General features: G+C 40.7%; 1 protein-coding gene across 1 annotated transcript in view; it reads left to right on the top strand.

Moving 5' to 3' along the window:
* CCDC170 (coiled-coil domain containing 170) overlaps positions 1-26596 on the top strand; it is a 96724-nt gene that overhangs the window by 25461 nt on the left and 44667 nt on the right. The window contains 4 exon segments of the mRNA XM_082475051.1: positions 6231-6359; positions 7987-8243; positions 19083-19227; positions 23415-23600. Of these exon segments, the coding sequence (XP_082331177.1) occupies positions 6231-6359; positions 7987-8243; positions 19083-19227; positions 23415-23600 (717 nt within the window).

The raw sequence follows: 26596 nt of genomic DNA, 5'->3' as shown, positions 1-26596 counted from the left end.
GAATCAAATCATAGGTAGTTGGCTTTCTAAAATTAATGTAAAATTGCTTCATGGGTTGGCTGAGAGAGACCTAATAACTTGGAGTGTCCTCATGTGAGGACAAATGGATGAGTTTTTAATCTTGCCATTTTGAATAGGGTAAAATTAGTTTCTTTAAAGTGAAGATTGCTTAATATTTATAGAAAAAGTTGAAGAATTTTCCAAAAATCTTATTAACTTTAAGGGGCTTAATTAAAAGAGCAAACCCCTGAGATGTCTGCTCTCACATGCATTCAAATTCCTATGCTACTGGGATTGTTTCTTTGTCCTTGTGTTTTCCATAAAGGCACCACATGGCAGGTTTTGTGATTTTTGTCTATTCGTGTCCTTATTCCTTTTGTTTTTATTTAAGGGGGGATGTTTACTCTGATTATAAAATTAATGTACAGTCACTATAAAGGATTTGGAAAATATAAAAACATATAATAAAGAAGAAAATAAAAGGTAGTCCTATAAATAAAAGATAACCGCAGTAACATTTCTTCCCAGTATTTTTCTTTTCTTTAAATTATATTTAATTATACAAGTAATGCATAAATATATCCTTCTTGAAAAAAACAAAGCCTTTCCCCTCCCAGCTCCAATACTATTGTCGGCCCCAGAGGTGAGGACTGTTATTAAGGTGATGTGTGTCCCTTCAGACCTTTTTCTCTTTTTCTTCTCTAAATATATTTATAGAAAAGACATAGTGCTTTCCCTCCCTATGTGTTTTATGAAAAAAGGTATCAAACTGTGGATCTATACTTTCTTACTTTGTTCAGTGGTATATCTTGGAGATATTCTTATGCCCAAACATACAGCACGATCTCCTACTGCTTGTTGCCTAGTATTCATAGTTTGGGAGTGCCTTTTTTAGCAATTGCCTTGTTGATGGGAATTTATATTGTTTCACACACCCCCTCTTTTTTGATGTTATATCGTTATGCACATATGTGACTATTTTTCAAGGAGAGATAATTGAGAGGTAGAGCTGCTGGGTCATAGTATTTACATTTAAATTTTTAATAGATATAGTGTAATTGGAAGGGTATCCAAAGGGCTTAACCAACTTTATTTACATATAAGACACCCAAGACAAAGTGATACCGCAAGGTTGACAGTAAAAAGCTGGAACAATGGTATATGTAGTCAGATGCAAACAAAAAGAAATCAGGAGTCATGATCTCAATATTGGAAAAAGTTGAATTATGAGCAAAAAGGGTCAGACAAATAATGGCACATTATCGTGCTACGTGGTACAATTCACAACGAATATATGAAATTTCTGAATCTTTGCACCAAGTCAAGCAGTACAAGTGTGCATTCAGCAAGAATACAAGTGCTACAAGGTGATAGAGAATTATAGTAGTAATAGGAGGCTCTAACTCACCTCTCTCGAGCCATGATAGAGTAAAAGGATAGAAATTAGACAAGACTAGAAATGCCTAATTAAAATGATGAATAAAGTAGAACTAATTGATACATATTGAATTTCAAGCTCAGAAGATAGAGAATATACCTTTTAAATACCCATTGGATGTTCATAAAATTGAATATTCACAAAAACCTTGATAAATTTCCTGAAGTAGAAATAATATAGAAAAGGATGATGGTGAAAATGTGTAATGGCTGGTATAAGAAGGACAACCTTCCAGTCTGAATGGATCCAGTTCTGAATGGACATTGGTCCACCCCACTGGCGTACACCTGTGAATGTCAGCCTGGAATACAGACGGGTTGTCTGAGCACAATGCAATAAAACAGACATCGTAACAAATTCTGAGAACAGAGAGCCACAAAAACAACTAAGCCCTTAAAACAACTCAGGTCAAAGAAGAAATCCAAGCCAAATATGAAGAACACTACATAAGGATCTATGGGACAGCCAAGGAAGGGCTAAGAGGAAAAGCGTAGGCATAAATAAATAAATTCATGTATTCTTCTTTCAGTTTTCATATTGTTTTTCCCTATCCTTGTAATCCTCTCATGCTACTGCTGTGCATTTCTTCTCATTTCAGGCTACCTCAGAGTGTCTTGAAGGAATGGATTTCTGTGGTATACTCCATATGGCAACTCTGTTTTTAGTTTTTTTTTTTTTGAAGGAACCTTGATACTACTGAGTATTTTCCATAGTGACTGTACCAATTTACATTCCCATCAACAGGTAGGAGGGTTCCCTTTTCTCCACACCCTCTCCAGCATTTGTTATTTGTAGGCTTTTTGATGATGGCCATTCTGACCGATGTGAAGTGGTACCTCACTGTAGTTTTGATTTGCATTTCTCTAATAATTAGCAATGTGGAGCATCTTTCCATGTACCTATTGGCCATTTGTATGTCTTCTTTGGAGAAATGTCTGTTTAGGTCTTCTGCCCATTTTTTGATTGGGTTGTTTATTTTTTTGTCATTGAGTTGTAGGAGCTGTTTGTATATTTTGGAAATTAAGCCCTTGTCAGTCACATTGCAAATATTTTCTCCCAGTCCATAGGTTGTCTTTCATTTTGTTTATGGTTTCCTTTGCTGTGTAAAAGCTTATAAATTTAGGTCCCATTTGTTTATTTTTGCTTAAGAAAACATTGGTATAGCAACAGAAAAAAAAAAAAAAAGAAAACATTGGTATGATTTATGTCAGTGTGGTATACTCCAGAGCCCAGCTCAACACAGAGGTGTCTCTGGGGCTCAGTCAGGGTTCTTTGGAGAAGCAGAACCAGTAGGATGTATATGTATGTATATGTGTGTGTGTGTGTGTATATATATATGACAAGGAATTGGCTTGAGTAATAATGGAGGCTGAGAATTCCCAAGATCTGCAGTAGGCCAGCTGGAGGCCCAGGAGAGCTGAAGGTGTAAATTCCAGTCTGAGTCTGAATCCAAAGGCAGGGGGAGATTGATGTCCCAGCTCAAAAACATGCAGAGAGAACAGATTCTCCCTTACTCAGGCTTTTTGTTCTATACAGGCCTTCAGTGGATTGGATGAGGCCCACCCACGTTGGAGAGGACAATCTGCTTTATTCAGTCTACTGATTCAAATGTTAATCTCATCCAGAAAATCCTCATAGATACAACCAGAATAATGTTTAAACCAAATATCTGGGCACCCTGTGGCCCAGTCAAGTTGTCACATAAAATTAACCATCACGGCTACATATGTGACATGTGAGAATTCCTGAACAAATGGAACAAAGATGGTTTTATTTGGAAAACTCAACATTTAAGAGATATTAATTCTCTTTAAGTTTATTTATAAAGTTAACATGCTCCCAATAAAAATACCAACAGGATTTTTTGGAATTTGATGAGCTGATTCTAAATTTCATATGGTAAAATGAACACGTAAGAATAGCCAAGGAGGAATATTTTTAAAAAGAAGCCCTATCAGGTACTAAAATATATCAATGGGCTCAGGGCTGCCTTTCGAGCCCTGCTGCCAGTTTTCTTCACCTGCTCTGACGCCTCAGCCTCACTGCCTTCTCTCTGATCCTTGATCACACAGGGCATACTCCTGCCACAGGACCTTTGCTCGGACTTTTGGCTATTTGAAAGATGTGGGTTGCTCCTGTTTCAGTACCTCTTGCCTATTTAATTTCTATTTAATCATCACTTCTTTAGGGAAATTTTTCCTTCCACATCCCTAATTTTAAGTCACTTTCCTTTGTTGTCTGTTTCTTTCTTTGCTTGAATTTATTTCAGTTTGTAATTACACAATCACCAGTGTGGTTGTTTGATAAATGCTCTTTTTCTTATTAGACTGTAAGCTCAGTGCCTGACCCAGAATAGGCTTTTCGTAAACATTTGCTGATGAATAATCTCGAGTCTGCTGGACTTTGAAAGGTGATTTAGACCCTAGCAACTGTCTTCTAAACTCAGTAATCAAGAGTCCTCCTCATGTAGGCCCTGCTCCAGTGTCAAAGGTAATAATATCTTAATATGTAGTTTCTTTCTCCCATGAGCATGTGAAGATGCTAATGCTTTTGGTGGTGTCCTGCATTACACTGTGACCTCCTCAAATAAAGGCCCACTTCTAAACTGTCTCAGGGGCTCTTAATATTATATCCAATGGACACAATAGTTTTTCATAAGAAAGAGATATAAAATTATAGTATGAGTATGTCATGTCCTAAAAAATCATGTTAATCAATGAAAGAAATAATCATAGCCATTAAGAAACTTATTTCCCTAAGGAATTTTAGAAAATAGTCCATACATACTGTAGCTCAAACCTCTTGTAGGTGACCTAGGTCCTCACATGGCTTATTTTGGAAAATATTGCTGGAGTGGTTAGGGTGGAAAAGTTCCTTCTGAATGCTGGGTGAGGCTGAACAGGATGTGGTTCTCTTAACAGATGCAGTTAATTGTTTTATGCTTTCTCCCCAGGAGTACATGCCTGCCATCTTCTTGGATATGTTGTAATTGACAAACACTGGCTGTCCGTAAGTGCGCTGAAGGTTTTGTTTAGCATTTTGTGGATTGAAACACACTAGTCATGACAACGCTTGTTGTGAAGTTCAGGGCTTTAAGATGACTTTTGCATTCATGAGTATTTCCAAACAGTAGTCTTTGGCAGTTCAGTAGCTGGGCAGAGTCGTAAACAGGTTTTACTGGTGTGTCCCCCGAAGACACTAGATATTCCAGGGAAACCCTCCTTTATGTGACCTCTTTCATATTCCTTCAAAAATGAATGGCTTTCTTGTATGTCTTTCACAAAGACCCCAGTCCCTGGAAACTTCATACAGGTGGGTATCTGTCCAAACTCTGGAATAATTCTTTCAGAAAGCAGGTGTTATGGCATGAATAGGACAGAAACAGAACCAGAGGTTACATACTGACCCACAGCCCAAACCCATCAAATCTGCTCTGCAGATGTGTTTATTGGGATCATATGGTGTTTTTTTTTTTTTAAATTTAGATTAGTTACCCAGAGGCAAAAACTGGGAATTTTTACTTCAAAAAGCCCAAATATAGGACTTGTCTTGAAAAATTAGAGTAATGAGGCCATGCTGGGATCCATATTTCTGCATTGGCCGCCCTCAGTGGAGCTGAGAGCTGTTCCCTTCTGGATGGAGAAGGACTCCAGGCACGACCACTGTCTCTGGACTCAGGCATTCATCTGAGTAACCTTCAAAACCCCAAGATAGGGCTTTCCTGGTGGTGCAGTGGTTGAGAATCTGCCTGCCAATGCAAGGGACACGGGTTCGAGCCCTGGTCCGGGAAGATCCCACATGCCGTGGAGCAACTAAGCCCGTGCGCCACAACTACTGAGCCTGAGCTCTAGAGCCCTTGAGCCACAACTACTGAAGCCTGTGCTCTGCAATAAGAGAAGCCACCGCACTGAGAAGCCCACTCACCGCAACCAAGAGTAGCCCCGGCTCTCTGCAACTAGAGAAAGCCCGCGCGCAGCAACGAAGACCCAACGCAGCCAAAAATAAATAAATAAAAAAACAAAAACAAAAATCCAAGATAGGCTATGAGATTGAGAATGAATGGCATAGTGGATAATTATGAAGGAGACAGACTTCTATACTTAAATCACATGGTCTCTTTGATAAACACATGAAACACTTTATTCAACAGACCAGAGATGAGTTGATAATCTTTGTAGTCTGGAAACAGAAGAACAATAAAAACTGCCTCCTGTTAACCATCTTTTCTGGTGGTTCTTTGTTGATGCTATCTGTTCTGGTCAGAGGTCAAATAACATTGGAGTTGGGCGGAAGGAAACTCTGTAAAGTGTCAAAGGCCAAATCTTTTTTTTTTTTTTAATATTTTATTTAATTTATTTATTTATTTTTGGCTGTGCCGGGTCTTTGTTGTGGCATGCGGGGTCTTTGTTGTGGCATGCAGGATCTTTGTTGCAGCATGCAGGATCTAGTTCCCTGACCAGGGATCGAACCCCGGTCCCCTACATTGGGAGCGCGGAGTGTTACCCACTGGACCACCAGGGAAGTCCCCCAAGGGGACATACCAACTCTTAAATGTCAAACTCCACTACCGTCCTGGGGGAGCCTATCATTCGTTCCTGGGCTGCCTCCTGCTTCCCTTAGAATTTTGAGAAGGAGAATGAAATAATCTGAACCAAACACATCTCTGGGCAGCCTTTCCAACGTATTTGGACTACAAAGAATGCTTCTGTATTTAATCTTGCTTTGCACAGCTGCATGGAAAAGATTGTTTAACTCTCTTTTGTATATTTTGTCTTTTGGGGAACCCTATCAGGAAACTTATGATCATCTCTTGGAAGTCGCAGTTACTCCAGAGCAGTTAAACCACTATCGGAATGTGGTCGAGGCTGCCCGGAGTGAACTTGCAGCAACTCTGGTCAAATTTGAATCTGCTCAGTCTGAGGTGAGAGTCTGCGTCTTCATAACTCACAAATGGCCTTGTTAGCTTCTTATGGAGCAAAGCAGAGTATAGAGGTGATTAGAAATAGGACAAAGGGAAACAGTTTTAAACTTTTTGGCAAAGTTTATGCTTATTCTCTCTGCCCCTACCCTCTAGCTGTGGAGAACTCCTGAAAGGCTGTGCATTTGCCGTGCTGCAAAGCAGGGTGACGTGGGCTGGGTTCTGGATCTCAGGGGAGCTCTACATCCTCGAGAGCACCTGTGGGCACCTGGGGACTTCGGGTTTGGGCTTTGTGGGCTTTGGATGGCTGTAAGCATCCTTGGGAGTAGCTGCCTTTAATGTGGATTGCTTACAATCTGAAGCTCTGGGGGTGGAAATCTGAATCCCTTTCTGTGGTTCTGATTGTCTGGGGGAAATTCTAGGAAGATGATTGGGATCCATTTACCCTCTGGGCTGGATCAGGTCTATTGTGGAGTTTCTGGGAGATTCTCTGTAGAATCACTGTGCTTATAGCCTGATGGCCCCAAGGAATCCTAGGCTTGCCTGTGAGGTAACTAGCATTCTCACTAGGCTGCCAGGATCCCACTGAAAGATGAATTGATAGTGTGTGTGTGTGTGTGTGTGTGTGTGTGTGAATAAATGTATGCATGCATACTTACGGTTCCAAAAAAATAGATGCATTCATAAAGTTTTCTAATGGGGGTGGATCTGGTAGCTTAATAAGGCACATACTGTGCTCAGCATTTTAATGCCACAGAATTCATAAAAGTTAAAATGTTTCCTTTGTGTAAATCCTATAATGATTTTCCTTTTCTCCTATATTTTTTCCAGAAATCCGAGTATTATTTTCCTTTATCACCCACAGTAAGGGTCCAGAAGGCCAGGGGGAGAAATGCTGTGATATATCGCATAGTCTGTATTGACTTGGGAAACAGCTATGGCCATGAGATTACAACCAGCCTACCTTGCAGCTTCCTTGTTTCATCGTGAGCAGCAATAGCAGTAATACCGATTTAGAAAATGAATTCTCATTGCAAAATATTTTATTGCTTTTTGCAAAATACACCACACATGTCTCTTGAGTGAGACTCAATTACCACAAGACATTGCTCAATTGTTTTTTGAAAAAGACAGACTATGAAGTCCACTATTTTTTTTTTTTTTTTTATATATTTGGCTGTGTTGGGCCCTTGTTTCTGTGCGAGGGCTTTCTCTAGTTGCGGCAAGTGGGGGCCACTCTTCATCGCGGTGCGCGGGCCTCTCACTATCGTGGCCTCTCTTGTTGTGGAGCACAGGCTCCAGACGCGCAGGCTCAGTAGTTGTGGCTCACGGGCCTAGTTGCTCCGCGGCATGTGGGATCCTCCCAGACCAGGACTCAAACCCGTGTCCCCTGCATTGGCAGGCAGATTCTCAACCACTGTGCCACCAGGGAAGCCCTGAAGTCCACTATTTAGGCATGATTTCCCAGCTGGTAATATGGAAACAAATATGAAGAAAAAAAAAAGTAAAGTCGGATGAAGTCATGAATAAAAGATTGACATTTTAAATTATGATTTTGGGGTTTTTTCAAGGTACTTCCAACTTATACCATTGACATCTTTTCCCTCTTTTTACTTCTTTTCCATGTTAGCTTCGAGAACTGCGATCCAAGATGCTTTCCAAAGAAGTTCCCTGTCAAGAGTTGAAAGCTGAAATGGAGAACTACAGAGAAAACAATGCCAGAAAATCGTCTCTCCCCACCTCTTTGAGAGACAGAGTTCAGGAGCTAGAAGAAGAATCAGCGGCACTCTCCACTTCTAAAATTAGAACTAAAATCACAGCTCAGTCTGCAATCAAGGAGAACCAGGAGTTAAAGAAGAAAGTTGTAGAACTGGACGAGAAATTGCAGTGAGGATATTTCAATATACTTCTCAGTGGACCTAGTGTTAAAATACTAATTTCTTTTTTTTTTTAAACTTAAAAAAATAAATTTATTAGTTTATTTTTGGCTGCGTTGGGTCTTTGCTGCTGTGTGCAGGCTTTCTCTAGTTGCGGCGAGGGGGGCTACTCTTTGTTGCCGTGCGCGGGCTTCTCATTGCAGTGGCTTCTCTTGTTGCGGAGCTCGGGCTCTAGGTGCACGGGCTTCAGTAGTTGTGGCATGCAGGCTCAGTAGTTGTGGCTCGCGGGCTCTAGAGTGCAGGCTCAGTAGTTGTGGTGCATGGGCTTAGTTGCTTTGCAGCATGTGGAGTCTAGTCCCGGACTAGGGCTCGAACCCGTGTCCCCTGCATTTTTGAAAAAAAAATCATTGACCTCACGTATCTTTGGAGTCTTGAAAATTTTTTCCAAGCTCATTTCTAAATGTCATCAAGAATCTTAACAAACATGGCGTTGTCCTAAGCATGTTTATGCCCTATTGATTAGGGTTGCAAATTCTTAGATATATACAATTTGGAAGATTTCCTCTAAGTAGAGGTTTTTTGTTTTTTTTTTTAGATTATTTTTATTATTACTATTTTTTTAAAAATTTATTTATTTATTTATTTATGGCTGTGTTGGGTCTTCGTTTCTGTGTGAGGGCTTTCTCTAGTTGTGGCAAGCGGGGGCCACTCTTCATCGCGGTGCGTGGGCCTCTCACTATCGCGGCCTCTCTTGCTGCGGAGCACAGGCTCCAGACGCGCAGGCTCAGTAATTGTGGCTCACGGGCCCAGTTGCTCCACGGCATGTGGGATCCTCCCAGACCAGGGCTCGAACCCGTGTCCCCTGCATTGGCAGGCAGATTCTCAACCACTGCGCCACCAGCGAAGCCCTAAGTAGAGGTTTAAGTGGAGGTGGTGGAAGTGCACAGGGGGAAGGGTTTATTCAGAAGCTAGTTATAAAAATACCCCGGAAACCCAGAACACCCCAGACCACCCTGGACACTCCTCATTAGGGTTTATTGCCAGTTTATGCAGAGAACTCAGGAAATCTAGGTTTCCTACCCTTAGTTCTGACAAAAGGTGATTACTGAGATAAAATTAGGAGCTACCTGTTCTTAAGATACACTTTAAAAATTCTGTGTATAATAACTTAAATCACTTTACTAATAAAATACTTGATACTTGTTTTACTTATTTCATCTTATAAAGGTAAAAACAAAAACCCAGTGCTTCCAGCTCTGGTCCTCTTTCTCTCCTTCCACGTACTGCCAAACTGCTGGAACGTGTTTATACGTGCTCACTGTACCAACTTCTCTCCTTTCTCAGATCTACTCCACTGAAGCCACTCATTAAGGTGACCAGTGACCACGCATTGCAAATTCAATGATCAGTCCTATCTTACTTGACCTTCCAGTCAGTACATGAGCCAACAGTTGGCTTTTCTCCCTGAACCACTTTCTCGTTTTAGCTTCCAGGACACTGCGCGTGCCCACTTTTGATCTTACCTTTCTAGCCGTTCTGTCACAGTCTCTTGCTTTGTCCTCCTCATCTCCTTGACTTCCAAGTACTGGAGTGCCCCAGGGCTCAGTCCTTGACTCTCTTCTCCTTTCTATCTAAATTCACTCTCATCCAGTCTCATGACTTAAAGTATGATCTACATGCTTGTGACCCCCCACGAGCATGTAGTTTCTAGATCTAGCCTAGACCTCTTCCCAGCGCTCAAGACCCACATATCTTACGACTTACTGGGCATCTCCATGCGGATATCCAACAGGCATCTCAAACGGAACATGTCCAAAATACCTCCTGGTGTTTCCACAAAATCCTCCTGTGCTTTTCCTAATCTCGTTTAATGATAATTCCATTCTTCTAGTTGATCAGGGCCAAAATCTTGGATCGTCCTTGTTTCTCTTTCCTTGATCCTTCAGTAAATATCATCATCTATCTCTGCCGTCCAAATAAATCTAAGTTTTGACAACTTCCCATTGCCACTAACTTGATCTTAGCGACTACATCTAAAATTTCACCCCACTCCTCCCAAATGTTTCTTACTCCCTTTCCTGCTTAATTGTTTTTGTCTCCAGCCCTTTTATAATATACTATACATTTTACATACATTTATTTTTTGATTATTGTCCATCTTCCCAACTAGAATGTAAGCCCCATGAGGGCAAGGATGTTTATCTGTTTTGTTTACTGCTGTATCTTTAGCACCTTTAAGCATAGTAAGTAGCATAGTAAGTGCCCAATAAATATTTATTAAACAAATGAGTAATAAAATGATATATATTCATTATAAGAAAGTTTTAAAAGATATAATAAAGTGCCCCCCAAAATTAAAATTACTCACAACCTTACGATTCCAGAAATGCTATAGTTAACATTTTGTTGAACAGATCTTCAGACAGTTGTACATAAATGTCATCATGTAGTGAACTATTTTTCCTGAATAATATGTTGTAAATACTTAAAAAGTCTTTCATTGTATCATTTTTAATGGCCAGTGATATTCCATTGCCTGTTAATATCATAATTTACTTAACCAGTTCTTTTTGCTCTTTCCTTTAGGCACTTAGGTTAGTTCCACTCAAAAAATTATTATAAACCAAGATGCAATGAGTACCCATGTGCATTCATATTTTCACATTTATATGATTATGTCTCTATGATAGATGCCTGGGACTTTGTTGGGTCAAAGTGAAATGCAAATAGAAGTGGAAATAATTTAGAAACTCCTGGAACAGAGAAGTAAGGCTGAAATCTTAAATGTATAGAATCATATACATAAATAAATCAGAGCCATAGCATTAACTATGACTTAAATGAGTGAGAGAGACTGAATAAATGTTACCTTTCATACGCTGAAAGTAAGAACTTAGAGATATATTGATGTTGGTCTTTTATTGTTATACATTTTTTCTAAATAGAAATATGATATGCTTTTGAGTATATGCAATTACATGCTTTGTTAATCTTTGAATAGCGTGAAAGAATTTGCAGTAAACACTCAACATGGTAAAAAGGGAAAGCAATAATCATGTTTATTATCTAGGGTACTAAAAAATGATGCCAAATTATTGAAATGATCCTAATTTGCCTTTAAAATATGTCTGTTTTTTATGATCTCTTAGTTTTTAACATTTAAAGAATTAGAAATAGACTGTGCTATTTTAGCAAACCTATCTGAGATTTGAAATAAAATATTCACAGCAGAGCATAAATTGACTGATTTTCCTTGATTGGCCCATTCCAATACTCTTTAAAAATTCTGCATGTGCAAAAACTAATAGTGATCTTTGCTGATAATTGAACACCTCTCTTTTCCAGGGGTGGGCACATTCCCTGCTTCTGAATTTTTTTTTTTTTTAAACATCTTTATTGGAGTATAATTGCTGTACAATGGTGTGTTAGTTTCTGCTTTATAACAAAGTGAATCAGTTATACATATACATATGTTCCCATATCCCCTCCCTCTTGCATCTCCCTCCCTCCCACCCTCCCTATTCCACCCCTCCAGGTGGTCACAAAGCACCAAGCTGATCTCCCTGTGCTATGCGGCTGCTTCCCACTAGCTATCTATTTTACATTTGGTAGTGTATACATGTCCATGACACTCCCTCACCCTGTCACATCTCACCCCTCCCCCTCCCCATATCCTCAAGTCCATTCTCTAGTAGGTCTGTGTCTTCTTTATTCCCGTCTTGCCACTAGGTTCTTCATGACCTTTTTTTTTTTCCCTTAGATTCCATATATATGTGTTAGCATACTGTATTTGTTTTTCTCTTTCTGACTTACTTCACTCTGTATGACAGACTCTAACTCCATCCATCTCATTACAAATACCTCCATTTCATTTCTTTTTATGGCTGAGTAATATTCCATTGTATATATGTGCCACATCTTCTTTATCCATTCATCCGTTGATGGACACTTAGGTTGCTTCCATGTCCTGGCTATTGTAAATAGAGCTGCAATGAACATTTTGGTACATGACTCTTTTTGAATTATGGTTTTCTCAGGGTATATGCCCAGTAGTGGGATTGCTGGGTCATATGGTAGTTCTATTTTTAGTTTTTTAAGGAACCTCCATACTGTTCTCCATAGTGGCTGTATCAATTTACATTCCCACCAACAGTGCAAGAGGGTTCCCTTTTCTCCACACCCTCTCCAGCATTTATTGTTTCTAGATGTTTTGATGATTGCCATTCTGACCGGTGTGAGATGATACCTCATTGTAGTTTTGATTTGCATTTCTCTAGTGATTAATGATGTTGAGCATTCTTTCATGTGTCTGTTGGCCATCTGTATATCTTCTTTGGAGAAATGTCTATTTAGGTCTTCTGCCCATTTTTGGATTGGGTTGTTTGTTTTTTTGTTATTGAGCTGCATGAGCTGCTTGTAAATCTTGGAGATTAATCCTTTGTCAGTTGCTTCATTTGCAAATATTTTCTCCCATTCTGAGGGTTGTCTTTTGGTCTTGTTTATGGTTTCCTTTGCTGTGCAAAAGATTTTAAGTTTCATTAGGTCCCATTTGTTTATTTGTGTTTTTATTTCCATTTCTCTAGGGGCTGGGTCAAAAAGGATCTTGCTGTGATTTATGTCATATGGTGTTCTGCCTATGTTTTCCTCTAAGAGTTTGATAGTGTCTGGCCTTACACTTAGGTCTTTAATCCATTTTGAGTTTATTTTTGTATATGGTGTCAGGGAGTGTTCTAATTTCATACTTTTACATGTACCTGTCCAATTTTCCCAGCACCACTTATTGAAGAGGCTGTCTTTTCTCCACTGTATATGCTTGCCTCCTTTATCAAAGTTAAGGTGACCATATGTGCGTGGGTTTATCTCTGGGCTTTCTATCCTGTTCCATTGATCTATATTTCTGTTTTTGTGCCAGTACCAAACTGTCTTGATTACTGTAGCTTTGTAATATAGTCTGAAGTCAGGGAGCCTGACTCCTCCAGCTCCATTTTTCGTTCTCAAGATTGCTTTGGCTATTCGGGGTCTTTTGTGTCTCCATACAAATTGTGAAAGTTTTTGTTCTAGTTCTGTGAAAAATGCCAGTGGTAGTTTGATAGGGATTGCATTGAATCTGTAGATTGCTTTGGGTAGTAGAGTCATTTTCACAATGTTGATTCTTCCAATCCAAGAACATGGTATATCTCTCCATCTATTTGTGTCATCTTTAATTTCTTTCATCAGTGTCCTATAATTTTCTGCATACAGGTCTTTTGTCTCCTTAGGTAGGTTTATTCCTAGATATTTTATTCTTTTTGTTGCAATGGTAAACGGGAGTGTTTTCTTAATTTCACTTTCAGATTTTTCATCATTAGTGTATAGGAATGCAAGAGATTTCTGTGCATTAATTTTGTATCCTTCTACTGTACCAAATTCATTGATTAGCTCTAGTAGTTTTCTGGTAGCATCTTTAGGATTCTCTATGTTTAGTATCATGTCATCTGCAAACAGTGACAGCTTTACTTCTTCTTTTCCGATTTGGATTCCTTTTATTTCTTTTTCTTCTCTGATTGCTGTGGCTAACACTTCCAAAACTATGTTGAATAATAGTGGTGAGAGTGGGCAACCTTGTCTTGTTCCTGATCTTAGTGGAAATGGTTTCAGTTTTTCACCATTGAGGACAATGTTGGCTGTGGGTTTGTCATATATGGCCTTTATTATGTTGAGGAAAGTTCCCTCTATGCCTACTTTCTGCAGGGCTTTTATCATAAATTGGTGTTGAATTTTGTCGAAAGCTTTCTCTGCATCTATTGAGATGATCATATGGTTTTTCTCCTTCAATTTGTTAATATGATGTATCACGTTGATTGATTTGCATATATTGAAGAATCCTTGCATTCCTGGAATAAACCCCACTTGATCATGGTGTATAATCCTTTTAATGTGCTGTTGGATTCTGTTTGCTAGTATTTTGTTGAGGATTTTTGCATCTATGTTCATCAGTGATATTGGCCTGTAGTTTTCTTTCTTTGTGACATCTTTGTCTGGTTTTGGTATCAGGGTGATGGTGGCCTCGTAGAATGAGTTGGGGAGTGTTCCTCCCTCTGCAATATTTTGGAAGAGTTTGAGAAGGATGGGTGTTAGCTCTTCTCTAAATGTTTGATAGAATTCACCTGTGAAGCCATCTGGTCCTGGGCTTTTGTTTGTTGGAAGATTTTTAATCACAGTTTCAATTTCAGTGCTTGTGATTGGTCTGTTCATATTTTCTATTTCTTCCTGGTTCAGTCTTGGCAGGTTGTGCATTTCTAAGAATCTGTCCATTTCTTCCAGGTTGTCCATTTTATTGGCATAGAGTTGCTTGTAGTAATCTCTCATGATCCTTTGTATTTCTGCAGTGTCAGTGGTTACTTCTCCGTTTTCATTTCTAATTCTATTGATTTGAGTCTTCTCCCTTTTTCTCCTGATGAGTCTGGCTAATGGTTTATCAATTTTGTTTATCTTCTCAAAGGACCAGCTTTTAGTTTCATTGAGTTTTGCTATTGTTTCCTTCATTTCTTTTTCATTTATTTCTGATCTGATCTTTATGATTTCTTTCCTTCTGCTAGCTTTGGGGTTTTTTTGTTCTTCTTTCTCTAATTGCTTCAGGTGCAAGGTTAAGTTGTTTATTCGAGACCTGTTTCTTGAGGTAACGCTTGTATTGCTATAAACTTCCCTCTTAGAACTGCTTTTGCTGCGTCCCATAGGTTTTGGGTCATCGTGTCTCCATTGTCATTTGTTTCTAGGTATTTTTTGATTTCCCCTTTGATTTCTTCAGTGATCACTTCGTTATTAAGTAGTGTATTGTGTAGCCTCCATGTGTTTGTATTTTTTACAGAACTTTTCCTGTAATTGATATCTAGTCTCATAGCATTGTGGTCGGAAAAGATACTTGATACAATTTCAATTTTCTTAAATTTACCAAGGCTTGATTTGTGACCCAAGATATGATCTATCCTGGAGAATGTTCCATGAGCACTTGAGAAAAATGTGTATTCTGTTGTTTTTGGGTGGAATTTCTTATAAATATCAATTAAGTCCATCTTGTTTAATGTATCATTTAAAGCTTGTGTTTCCTTATTTATTTTCATTTTGGATGATCTGTCCATTGGTGAAAGTGGGGTGTTAAAGTCCCCTACTATGATTGTGTTGCTGTCGATTTCCCCTTTTATGGCTGTTAGTATTTGCCTTATGTATTGAGGTGCTCCTATGTTGGGTGCATAAATATTTACAATTGTTATACCTTCCTCTTGGATCGATCCCTTGATCATTATATAGTGTCCCTCTTTGTCTCTTGTAATAGTCTTTATTTTAAAGTCTATTTTGTCTGATATGAGAATTGCTACTCCAGCTTTCTTTTGATTTCCATTTGCATAGAATATCTTTTTCCATCCCCTCACTTTCAGTCTGTATGTGTCCCTAGGTCTGAAGTGGGTCTCTTGTAGACAGCATATATATGGGTCTTGTTTTTGTATCCATTCAGCCAGTCTGTGTCTTTTGGTGGGAGCATTTAATCCATTTACATTCAAGGTAATTATCGATATGTATGTTCCTATTCCCATTTTCTTAAATGTTTTGGGTTTGTTTTTGTAGGTGTTTTCCTTCTCTTGTGTTTCTTGCCTAGAGAAGTTCCTTTAGCATTTGTTGTAAAGCTGGTTTGGTGGTGCTGAACTCTCTCAGCTTTTGCTTGTCTGTAAAGATTTTAATTTCTCCATCAAATCTGAATGAGATCCTTGCTGGGTAGAGTAATCTTGGTTGTAGGTTTTTCTCCTTCTTCACTTTAAGTATATCCTGCCACTCCCTTCTGGCTTGCAGAGTTTCTGCTGAAAGATCAGATGTTAACCTTATGGGGATTCCCTTGTGTGTTATTTGTTGTTTTTCCCTTGCTGCTTTTAATATGTTTTCTTTACATTTAATTTTTGATAGTTTGATTAATATGTGTCTTGGCGTGTTTCTCCTTGGATTTATCCTGTATGGGACTCTCTGTGCTTCCAGGACTTGATTAACTATTTCCTTTCCCATATTAGGGAAGTTTTCAACTATAATCACTTCAAATATTTTCTCAGTCCCTTTCTTTTTCTCTTCTTCTTCTGGGACCTCTATAATTCGAATGTTCGTGTGTTTAATGTTGTCCCAGAGGTCTCTGAGACTGTCCTCAGTTCTTTTCATTCTTTTTTCTTTATCCTGCTCTGCAGTAGTTATTTCTACCATTTTATCTTCCAGGTCACTTATCCATTCTTCTGCCTCAGTTATTCTGCTATTGATCCCATCTAGAGTATTTTTAATTTCATTTATTGTGTTTTTCATCATTGCTTGGTTCCTCTTTAGTTCTTCTACGTCCTTGTTAAATGTTTCTTGCATTTTGTCTATTCTATTTCCAAGATTTTGGATCATCCTTACTATCATTATTCTGAATTCTTTTTCAGGTAGACTACCTATTTCCTCTTCATTTGTTAGGTCTGGTGTGTTTTGACCCTGCTCCTTCATCTGTGTGTTTTTCTGGCGTCTCATTTTGCTTATCTTACTGTGTTTGGGGTCTCCTTTTCACAGGCTGCAGGTTCGTAGTTCCCGTTGTTTTTGGTATCTGTCCCCAGTGGCTAAGGTTGGTTCAGTGGGCTGTGTAGGCTTCCTGGTGGAGGGAACTAGTGCCTGAGTTCTGGTGGATGAGGCTGGATCTTGTCTTTCTGGTGGGCACGTCCACATCTGGTGGTGTATTTTGGGGTGTCTGTGACCTTATTATGATTTTAGGCAGCCTCTCTGCTAATGGATGGGGCTGTGTTCCTGTCTTCCTAATTGTTTGGCATGGGGTGTCCAGCACTTTAGCTTGCTGGTTGTTGAGTGAAGCTGGGTCTTGATGTTGAGATGGAGATCTCTGAGAGATTTTTGCCGTTTGATATTACGTGGAACTGGGAGGTCTCTTGTGGACCAGTGTCCTGAAGTTGGCTCTCCCACCTCAGAGGCACAGCCCTGATGCCTGGCTGGAGCACCAAGAGCCTTTCATCCACACGGGTCAGAGTAAAAGGGAGGAAAAATAGAAAGAAAGAAAGAAAGAGGATATAATATAGTGAAGTAAAATAAAGCTATTATAAAGCAAAGCTATACAGACAAAATCTCACCCAGAAGCATATACATATACACTCACAAAAAAAGGAAAAGGGGAAAAATTAATATATCCTGCTCCCAAAGTCCACCTCTTGAATTTGGGATGATTCGTTGTCTATTCAGGTATTCAACAGATGCAGGCACATCAAGTTGTTTGTGGAGTTTTAATCCGCTGCTTCTGAGGCTGCTGGAAGAGATTTCCCTTTCTCTTCTTTGTTCGCACAGCTCCCGGGGTTCAGCTTTGGATTTGGACCCGCCTCTGCGTGTAGGTCGCCTGAGGGCATCTGTTCCCGCCCAGACAGGACAGGGTTAAAGGAGCAGCTGCTTCGGGGGCTCTGGCTCACTCAGGCGGGGGGAGGGAGCAGTACGGAGGAGGCGGGGCGAGCCTGCGGCGTCAGAGGCGTCGTGACGTTGCAGCAGCCTGAGGCGCGCCGTGCGTTCTCCCGGGAAAGTTGTCCCCGGATCATGGGAGCCTGGCCGTGGCGGGCTGCACAGGCTCCCGGGAGGGGCGGTGTGGAGAGTGACCTGTGCTCGCACACAGGCTTCTTGGTGGCGGCAGCAGCAGCCCTAGCGTCTCATGCCCGTCTCTGGAGCTCGATTAGGCGGCGCTCTGAATCCCCTCTCCTCGCGCGCGGCGAAACAAAGAGGTAAGAAAAAGTCTCTTGCCTCTTCGGCAGCTCCAGACCTTTTCCTTGACTCCCTCCCGGCTAGCTGTGGCGCACTAACCCCTTCAGGCTGTGTTCACGCCGCCAACTCCAGTCCTCTCCCTGGGATCCGACCAAAGCCCGAGCCTCAGCTCCCAGCCCCGCCCGCCCCGGCGGGTGAGCAGACAGGCCTCTCGGGCTGGTGAGTGCTGCTCAGCACTGATCCTCCGTGCGGGAACCTCTCCGCTTTGCCCTCCGCACCCCTGTGGCTGCGCTCTCCTCCGTGGCTCCGAAGCTTCCCCCCTCTGCCACCCGCAGTCTCCGCCCGCGAAGGGGCTCCTAGTGTGTGGAAACCTTTTCTCCTTCACGGCTCCCTCCCACTGGTGCAGGTCCCGTCCCTATTCTTTTGTCTCTGTTATTTCTTTTTTCTTTTGCCCTACCCAAGTACGGGGGGAGTTTCTTGCCTTTTTGGAGGTCGGACGTTTTCTGCCAGCGTTCAGTGGGTGTTCTGTAGGAGCAGTTCCACTTGTAGATGTATTTCTACTGTATCTGTGGGAAGGAAGGTGATCTCCGCGTCTTACTCTTCTGCCATCTTTCCTCATCCCCCCTGATGTATTTTTTATTATAGTTATGCTTGGCCATGAGCCAGGGAAAGCTCTAAGTAACCCTTATGGATCATTGTGTAGTGACCAAAGCATGGTCTCTAGACCCAATGTAGCACCACTCTCTTTCTTCCCCACGAAGCCACAACAGAGACTCACAGCTGCGTGGATCCATGTGTGATCTAGAGAACCACCTTCCACTTCTGCAGATCCTAAAATGTCAGGAACAGGAGGCAGATAATCTGTCTCCCTTGCTAAGATGCCGTAAAGATCTCCCTACATTTCTGCAAAGTGTACGTGCCCCAGAGTTGTTTCCACTTTTCTCCCTCTTTTACTGGGCTTGCAAGACGATATCGTGCTCTGTGTCTGGGAAACTGTGTTGTGTTGAAATGATTATTGGTTACTTCCCGACAGAGAGCTTGAGTTCTGAACTTTGACGAGTGTTATCTTCTTTGGTGTTAAAACTTGACTTATTTGTTATTTGCCCGACAGAAAATGTTTAAAGGAAAACGAGGAGAATAAGGATCAAGTCTCACAGAATTGCAGGAAACATGAGGAATTTCTGACTCAACTTCATGACTGCCTAGATCCAGGGAAGAAGAATGAAAAGGCATCAGATGAAGATTTAATTCTAAAGGTATTTGTATGAAGATTAAAAAGACTATACATTTAGTGGTCATTCTGAAGTGTGCCATAAAGGAAGAGCTGTAGTTGAGTCTGGGGGTGCAGGAGAACAGGACAGGAGCCCTAGTACAGTATTAATTGACTGCATGACCTGGGAAAAACCATATCACCTCTCTGAGACTCAATTCCAAGATCCTTTCTAGCATTATTTGAGATTAATTATTCTCCAGAAGGGATTGATTGTTTTGTCTAAAATGTATTTAGGTTGTCAAATACAACTAATTATTCATTTTAATGATTTGTTTTAGGAAGATTTTTGTTTGTTTGTTTTAGTACAGACAGAAACACATACACACACACAACCAAAACCAAAACCAGCTGTGTGTCATTTTTGGGATACTTTTTGAGCATAAGGTTAAGATTATCTCTAAAGTACTTTTTAATTTTACACTAAAGCCAAATAAATAAAAATCCTACTTTAATGGTAGGTTGCCATTGAGATGGAAATTAATTATATCACTACCTGGACTGTAGTGATTCATTAGAGAGCCTGAAGGTATTTGAATGGACACCATATCTTTGCTCATTTATAAACCTTTCATATCCTTGCTTCCTGATAGATTTCCATGCAGCCATTCTTTTTTTTAAAAAAATATTTATATATTTATTTAAATGGACGTATAGTTGATTTACAATGTTGTGTTAGTTTCAGGTGTACAGCAAAGTGATTCATATACATATGATTCAGTAATATATATATATATGTATTATATATATATTCTTTTTCAGATTCTTTTCCCTTATAAGTTATAAGTTATAAGTTATCCCTTATAAGTTATAAGTTATAATTATTGAGTATAGTTCCCTGTGCTATAAAGTAGATTCTTGTTGGTTGTCTATTTTATATATAGTAGCGTGTATATGTTAGCCTCAAACTCCTAAGTTATCCCTCCCCCCCTTCCCCCTTTGGTTACCATAAGTTTGTTCTCTATGTCTGTGGGTCTATTTCTATTTTGTACATAAGTTCATTTGGATAATTTTTTTTTTAGATTCCACATATAAGCGATAGCATATGATATTTTTCTTTCTCTGTCTGGCTTACATCACTTAGTATCATAATCTCCAAGTCCATCCATGTTGCTGCAAATGGCATTATTTCATTCTTTTCTGTGGCTGGGTAGTATTCCATTGTGTATATGTACCGCATCTTCTTTATCCATTCATCTGTTGATGGACATTTAGGTTGCTTCCATGTCTTGGCTATTGTAAACAGCACTGCAGTGACCACTGGGGATGCAGCCATTCTTTTTTTTTTTTTTTTAAATACATGGACTCCCGTATTTATTTATTTTTTAAAATTAGTTAATTAATTAATTAATTTTTGGCTGTGTTGGGTCTTCGTTTCTGTGCGAGGGCTTTCTCTAGCTGCGGCAAGCGGGGGCCACTCTTCATTGCGGTGCGCGGGCCTCTCACTATCGCGGCCTCTCTTGTTGCGGAGCACAGGCTCCAGACGCTCAGGCTCAGTAGTTGTGGCTCACGGGCCTAGTTGCTCCGCGGCATGTGGGATCTTCCCAGACCAGGGCTCGAACCCGTGTCCCCTGCATTGGCAGGCAGATTCCCAACCACTGTGCCACCAGGGAAGCCCGATGCAGCCATTCTTAAAGGCCTCCCCTCAGTGGGTTATTAGTAAGCGTCCCCCGTGAACTCTGTGAAAGCGGCGAAATGATAACATTTTGCTTCAGGAAGTTCCACCTCACTCAAGGGTTTTGGTCGCTCAGGCCTGGGGTCTGTCTGATACCCTCAAGGTGCTGGATTCAGCTCCTCCCCTTCCCTGTTGCTAACATGTGACCAGGAGCCTGGCAGGAAAAGTCCACTTCACATTGTCGTTTGGGGGGTTATCTTTAAAGCCAAGTGGTGGGGAAAAGAAAAGGAAATTAAGAAGCTTCTTCTTGCCGGCACCCTTTCCCTCATCAGAGACAATCTCCAGGTGCTAATCTGGGTGTTAATACTGTATTAATCTTGCCTTTTTATAGTCTGTACTTCGAATGCTTTGACATCTGGGGCCTTGCTGACCCAGGAAAGACTGGGTCCCAGGATTAGCCAATTCCTAGTAAATGACTCTCCTGGGTGCACAGCTTTCATATGCAAACCAACAACCAATACAGAGCCCATACCCCAGCCGCTTCTTCTATCAGGCTTTTATACTCTGGGCCGCTATCCAACTAATCACCCCAGGGTCAGGTGCCAGACCACTAGAGATGGCGCCTACACTCCAGAACCCACTGAAATTACGCAAACTAGGCAATTCTAAGCTTGCTTACCCTGCCTCACCCATTCCTTCCTGTGGCAAACATGTTTTCTCCTGGCTCTCTCTGTCTCCTGACCAGCCCTGGTGCTCCCTGGGTGGCCCTGCATGGCATGGTGTGCCCCTTCCTCTCAGAAACTGTGAGTAACACAGTTTCAGTGTCTCCTGATCTGTTGGCCTCACCATACCTGAATGATAATATAACCTATATTTTAAACAGGTACTGGGACCCTAGAGTTTTAGCATCCCAATCACCTGAGGAGGTCCCTGTCTTAAAAAAAAAAAACAAACCCAAAAATCTCACTGGCCAAGAGCAAAAAGGCTACTGTCTTGAACACTCACTAGGTGTTCCCCTGAGAAGGTGAACAAAACCACTGCAATTTCAAAGCCATTCCCTTACTTTTATTGCCCTTATAACCACATGTACACACACACTCTAAGGAAACAGTAGAAAAGAAGGGATTCCTTATTTGACATTCATTCATCCATTTCCCATACATTTAGTGAGTGATTACGGGATGCTAGACACTGTTCTGGGTGCTGGGATACAGCAGTGAATGAGACAAGACTGAGTCTGTGCCCTCCTAGAGCTTCCATTGTTGTGGTTAAAGATGCTGAGGAAATAAACAAATATCCAGTATTACCCCATGTAGTAAAAGGTGCAAAGAAGAATAACAAATCAGGATATGGGGAAAGAGAGTGAAGCAGGCTAGAGGCATGGGATGCTACTTTAGGTAGACTGGCCGAGGAGTGCCCCTCTGAGATGGGGACTTTGAAAGGATGTTGGAGAGGAAGATACAAATATGAGGAAAAGTGTTCGAGAGAGAGGGAACGGCACTGAGTCAGGAGCAGGGCACCATGTTGGCAAATTGCTGAGGCTAAAAGATACGTCACTTCCCCTGATGGTCCTAACACAAATGCTGACCCTGTCATGAGGGGTTTCAGGTCTTTCTACAGGCATCCTTGAGCTGTCTTCGTGGCTGTTTCCCTGGGGCCAAGGAGCCTGGTTGGTTTTATTTTCCCTCCTTGTAAATCATACAAGTCTTATTCTCCCAGCTAACCACTCGAATACATTGTTTGAGCATGTTATTCAGGATTTTTCTATGCTTATATTAATAAGAAGGATTTTCTTTTTTTAAAAAAGAGAGTCCTGGGCTTCCCTGGTGGCGCACTGGTTGAGTATCTGCCTGCCAATGCAGGGGACACGGGTTCGAGCCCTGGTCTGGGAAGATTCCCACATGCCATGGAGCAACTAGGCCCGTGAGCCACAACTACTGAGCCTGCGCGTCTGGAGCCCGTGCTCCACAGCAAGAGAGGCCACGATAGTGAGAGACCCGCGCACCACGATGAAGAGTGGCCCCCGCTTGCCGCAACTAGAGAAAGCCCTCACACAGAAACGAAGACCCAACACACCCAAAAATATATAGATAAATAAATTAATTAATTAAAAAAAAAAAAGAGTCCTGCTTTCTTCTCTGTATGTCCCCACCCTGTGCCAGGTAACACCTTGCAGGCAGTTGGTGCCAGTGGATGTGGACTGAATAGAACGCCCTTGCTTCCTTGCCTGCTGTAACTGTAGAAACATCACCGGCCCTTGAGTATTTAGCAGCCAGGGGCTTGCTGATGCTTGTTCTTCTGGGAGCTTTTGGCTGAACTCTCATCATTGTTGCCTCGTAGCTACCTTTTGATTAATTTTAATTTGACCACTGGGTCTGCACATAACAAGAGCATTTAGAGGCTGCCTTTGAAAAAGTTATCTTTTGAGTGGATGGAGGGATAGCTCTTTTCCTGTTTTCATGTGATAATGTGATCATTGGGGTTTATAGATCAGAATTGCTTAGAGTGGTATGAAATTATTAATTTTTACGGGACAGCTGTAATTGCTTTCTCTTCAGCTTGGAGAGCTGTGCAAGGAAAACGCATTCGTGAAAGGACAAATTGTTACTCTTGAAGAGACTAAAAATGTCCATGAGATGGAGGCAAAAGCTAGCGGAGAAACAATCACGAGGCTGGCTTCAGAAGTAAACAGAGAGCAGCAAAAAGCTGCCTCCTGCGTTGAAGAGAAAGACAAGCTGAACCAGGTACAGTATGTGGAGCGTGTTTATGAAGCAGAAATTGAAAACCAGCTGTGGATGAGCACACTAGTGTTATTGACTGCAATTTCAAAGGCTCCTCTCAGCAGGAGGGCTGGGGCTCCATGGGCGTCAGTGACCTGATCTGGCCATTGGATACAGTTTTTTTCTAATTAGAAAAAAAGAAATACAAAACACTTCAAAGTAAAAAGTTTGTAGCTAATACGTCTTATTTGGTTAAACTGTAAGGATTACAAAATTTTTAAATTAATTTTTGAACAAATAGGTAATACGTTCACAAGATACAAAATTCTAAATGGACACAGGGGAATGTGATGAGAAGTTATCCCCCAATCCCTTCCCCTCAGCCACCCAGTTGGTCTCTCTAGAGGCAACCTGTTAACAATTTCTTATATACCTTTCTAGAAATATTCTACATATATATATGCATATTCTTTTTATTTATTTTTAACACAAATGTCAAAATACTCTGCACCTCTATGTTTTTCTTTTTATTTACTTTTAAAAAAATTGGTAAGACACTACACACTATTATACACAAGGCTGCTATGAATAATCTATCAGTTCTCATATGTGAGACTATATCAGCAAGACAAAAATCCTAGAAGTAGACTTGCTGGGTCAAAGGATATGGGGTTTGTAATTTTGAGAGATATTGCCAAAGGGAAGTGACTCTTAATTCCAAACTTCTATTTATCCAATGAATTGCTTTACCTTTTAAATTAGCTGGAGCCTGTTTGAGCATGGGAATTAATACTGTATTTTTTTAACACTATATAATCCTTTAATTATATTTTTAAAATTTTGTGTCAAGGAAACTAATTATGGGATTAATAATAACAATTAATTTCCAAAAGCAAAAGTGAGCTAGTGCAATCAGTTAATAAAATACATAGGAGAACACTGAAGAGTAAAGGAGATGGAGTTTAAAATTAAGGAATGACTAATGCTGAAAAAGAGAGGCTCCATGAAGGGTGAGGGTTCAGTGGTGTCCCACAGGCTGTGACGGGGGTTCTGGAGTTGGCGGGATACAGTAGAAGGAGCCATCTTTGTGGGATCATCTCTTAGGTCTTCCAGGTCTACAGTGACCTCACTGCCAAGCTGAGGTGAGATGGGAAGTTGGAATATGAAAGTGATCCACAGTAATGATAATAATTTCTATTTCCCCCCAATTCTCTGTATCAAAAGCCCTTCTTACCACTGGATTTCTTCTTCTGTCACATTAACTTTGTGAAATGAGTAAAAATTTTATCACTGTTATCAAGTCACTTCAATCATTTGAGCACCTTGTCTTAGTCTCCTTTGGCTATCATAATAAAATGCCATATACTGGGTGGCTTAAAAAACAGACATTTATTTCTCATAGTTCTGGAGGCTGGGAGGTAATTACATTTAGTGACCTCATCTAAATGTAATTACCTCTCAGTGGTCCCATCTCCAGACACCATCACGTTGGATGCTAGGGCTTCAACATACGAATTTTGAAGGGACACAATTCAAATAACTCAATTATTTTTCTTCAAATTTTTCTTACAAAAAATTTCAAACATGTATAGAAAGGAATACAATGAACATCCATTTATTACCCACCCAAATGCAACAGTTGTTAGCATTTTGCTGTATTTGCTTTATTACTTTGTATACACACACACACACACACACACACACACACACAAAATAGGTTTAGACATCGTATGTATTGTTTCTGACTACAGCAGCATATATATTCTAAGAATACGGACATTACCGTACATAATCACAATATCATTATCACATCTAAAAGTCAACAGCAATGCCACAATATCATCCTTGGAGGTTATCAGACCCACAAGTTTTTTGTACTCCTTAAGAGGTGGAATTTAATCCCCCTCCCCTTGTGGGCTGGATGAATTGGCTCACTTCCAGTGAGTGGAATATGTCAGAAGTGGTGGGATCTCACTTATGAGGTTGGGTTATGAAAACACTGTGGCTTTTGTCTTAGATACACTCTCTTGAATTCCCTTGCATCATTGCTTTTGAGGAACACCAGCTGTCATGTGGTGGGGCACTCAGGTAGCCAGCTGCATGGCCCAGGTGCCCAGGAACCGAGGCCTATCAGCTACCATGTGAGTGAGCTTGGAAGTGGATCCTCCTTCAGATGATCTTGAGATGACAGTAGCCCTGGTCAACAGCTTGACTATAACCTTCTGAGAGACCTTGATCAAGAAACACCCAGCTAAGTCAGTCCCAGATTTCTGGCCCATAGTGCTGTGAGATAATAAATGTTTGTTGTGTTAAACCACTAAGTTTGGGCTAATTTGTTACACAGCAATAGATAATCAATAACCATCTAATATTGACATTCAAATTTCATCATTTTCTACAAGAATGTCTTTTATAGCTGTTTTCTTTCCCAAATTGGGGCTCAGTCTAGCTTCATTCATTGCATTTATTTGTTATGTTTAACCTTTTATAGTTTTTCAAAAAATATTATTGACTTGTACAGAGTACAGAGCAGTAGTCTGATTGTTTCTTCAAGATGTTATTTAACTTGCTTATCTATGCCCTGTACACTTAAAGTTGGATCTAGGGGCTGTATTGGATTCAGGTTAAACCTTTTTTCACAAAAAATTAATGAATTAATTAATTTTTGGCTGCGCTGGGCCTTTGTTGCTGCACATGGGCTTTCACTAGCTGTGGTGAGCAGGGGCTACTCTTTGTTGTGGTGAGTGGGCTTCTCATTGTGGTGGCTTCTCTTGTTGTGGAGCACAGGCTCTAGGCACATGGGTTTCAGTAGCTGTGGCATGTGGGCTCAGTAGTTGTGGCGCACGGGCTTAGTTGCTCTGCAGCATGTGGGATCTTCCTGGACCAGGGATTGAACCTCTGTCCCCTGCATTGGCAGGCGGATTCTTAACCACTGCGCCACCAGGGAAGTCCCCAGGTTAAACCTTTTTGGCAAGAATATTTCAAAGCTAAAGTTGTATACTTCATATTGCATTGCATTA

Source organism: Balaenoptera physalus (assembly GCF_965194825.1).
Source record: "Balaenoptera physalus genome assembly, chromosome: 9".
NCBI classification, from domain to species: Eukaryota; Metazoa; Chordata; class Mammalia; order Artiodactyla; family Balaenopteridae; genus Balaenoptera; species Balaenoptera physalus.
This window is presented reverse-complemented; position numbering and strand designations above follow the sequence as displayed.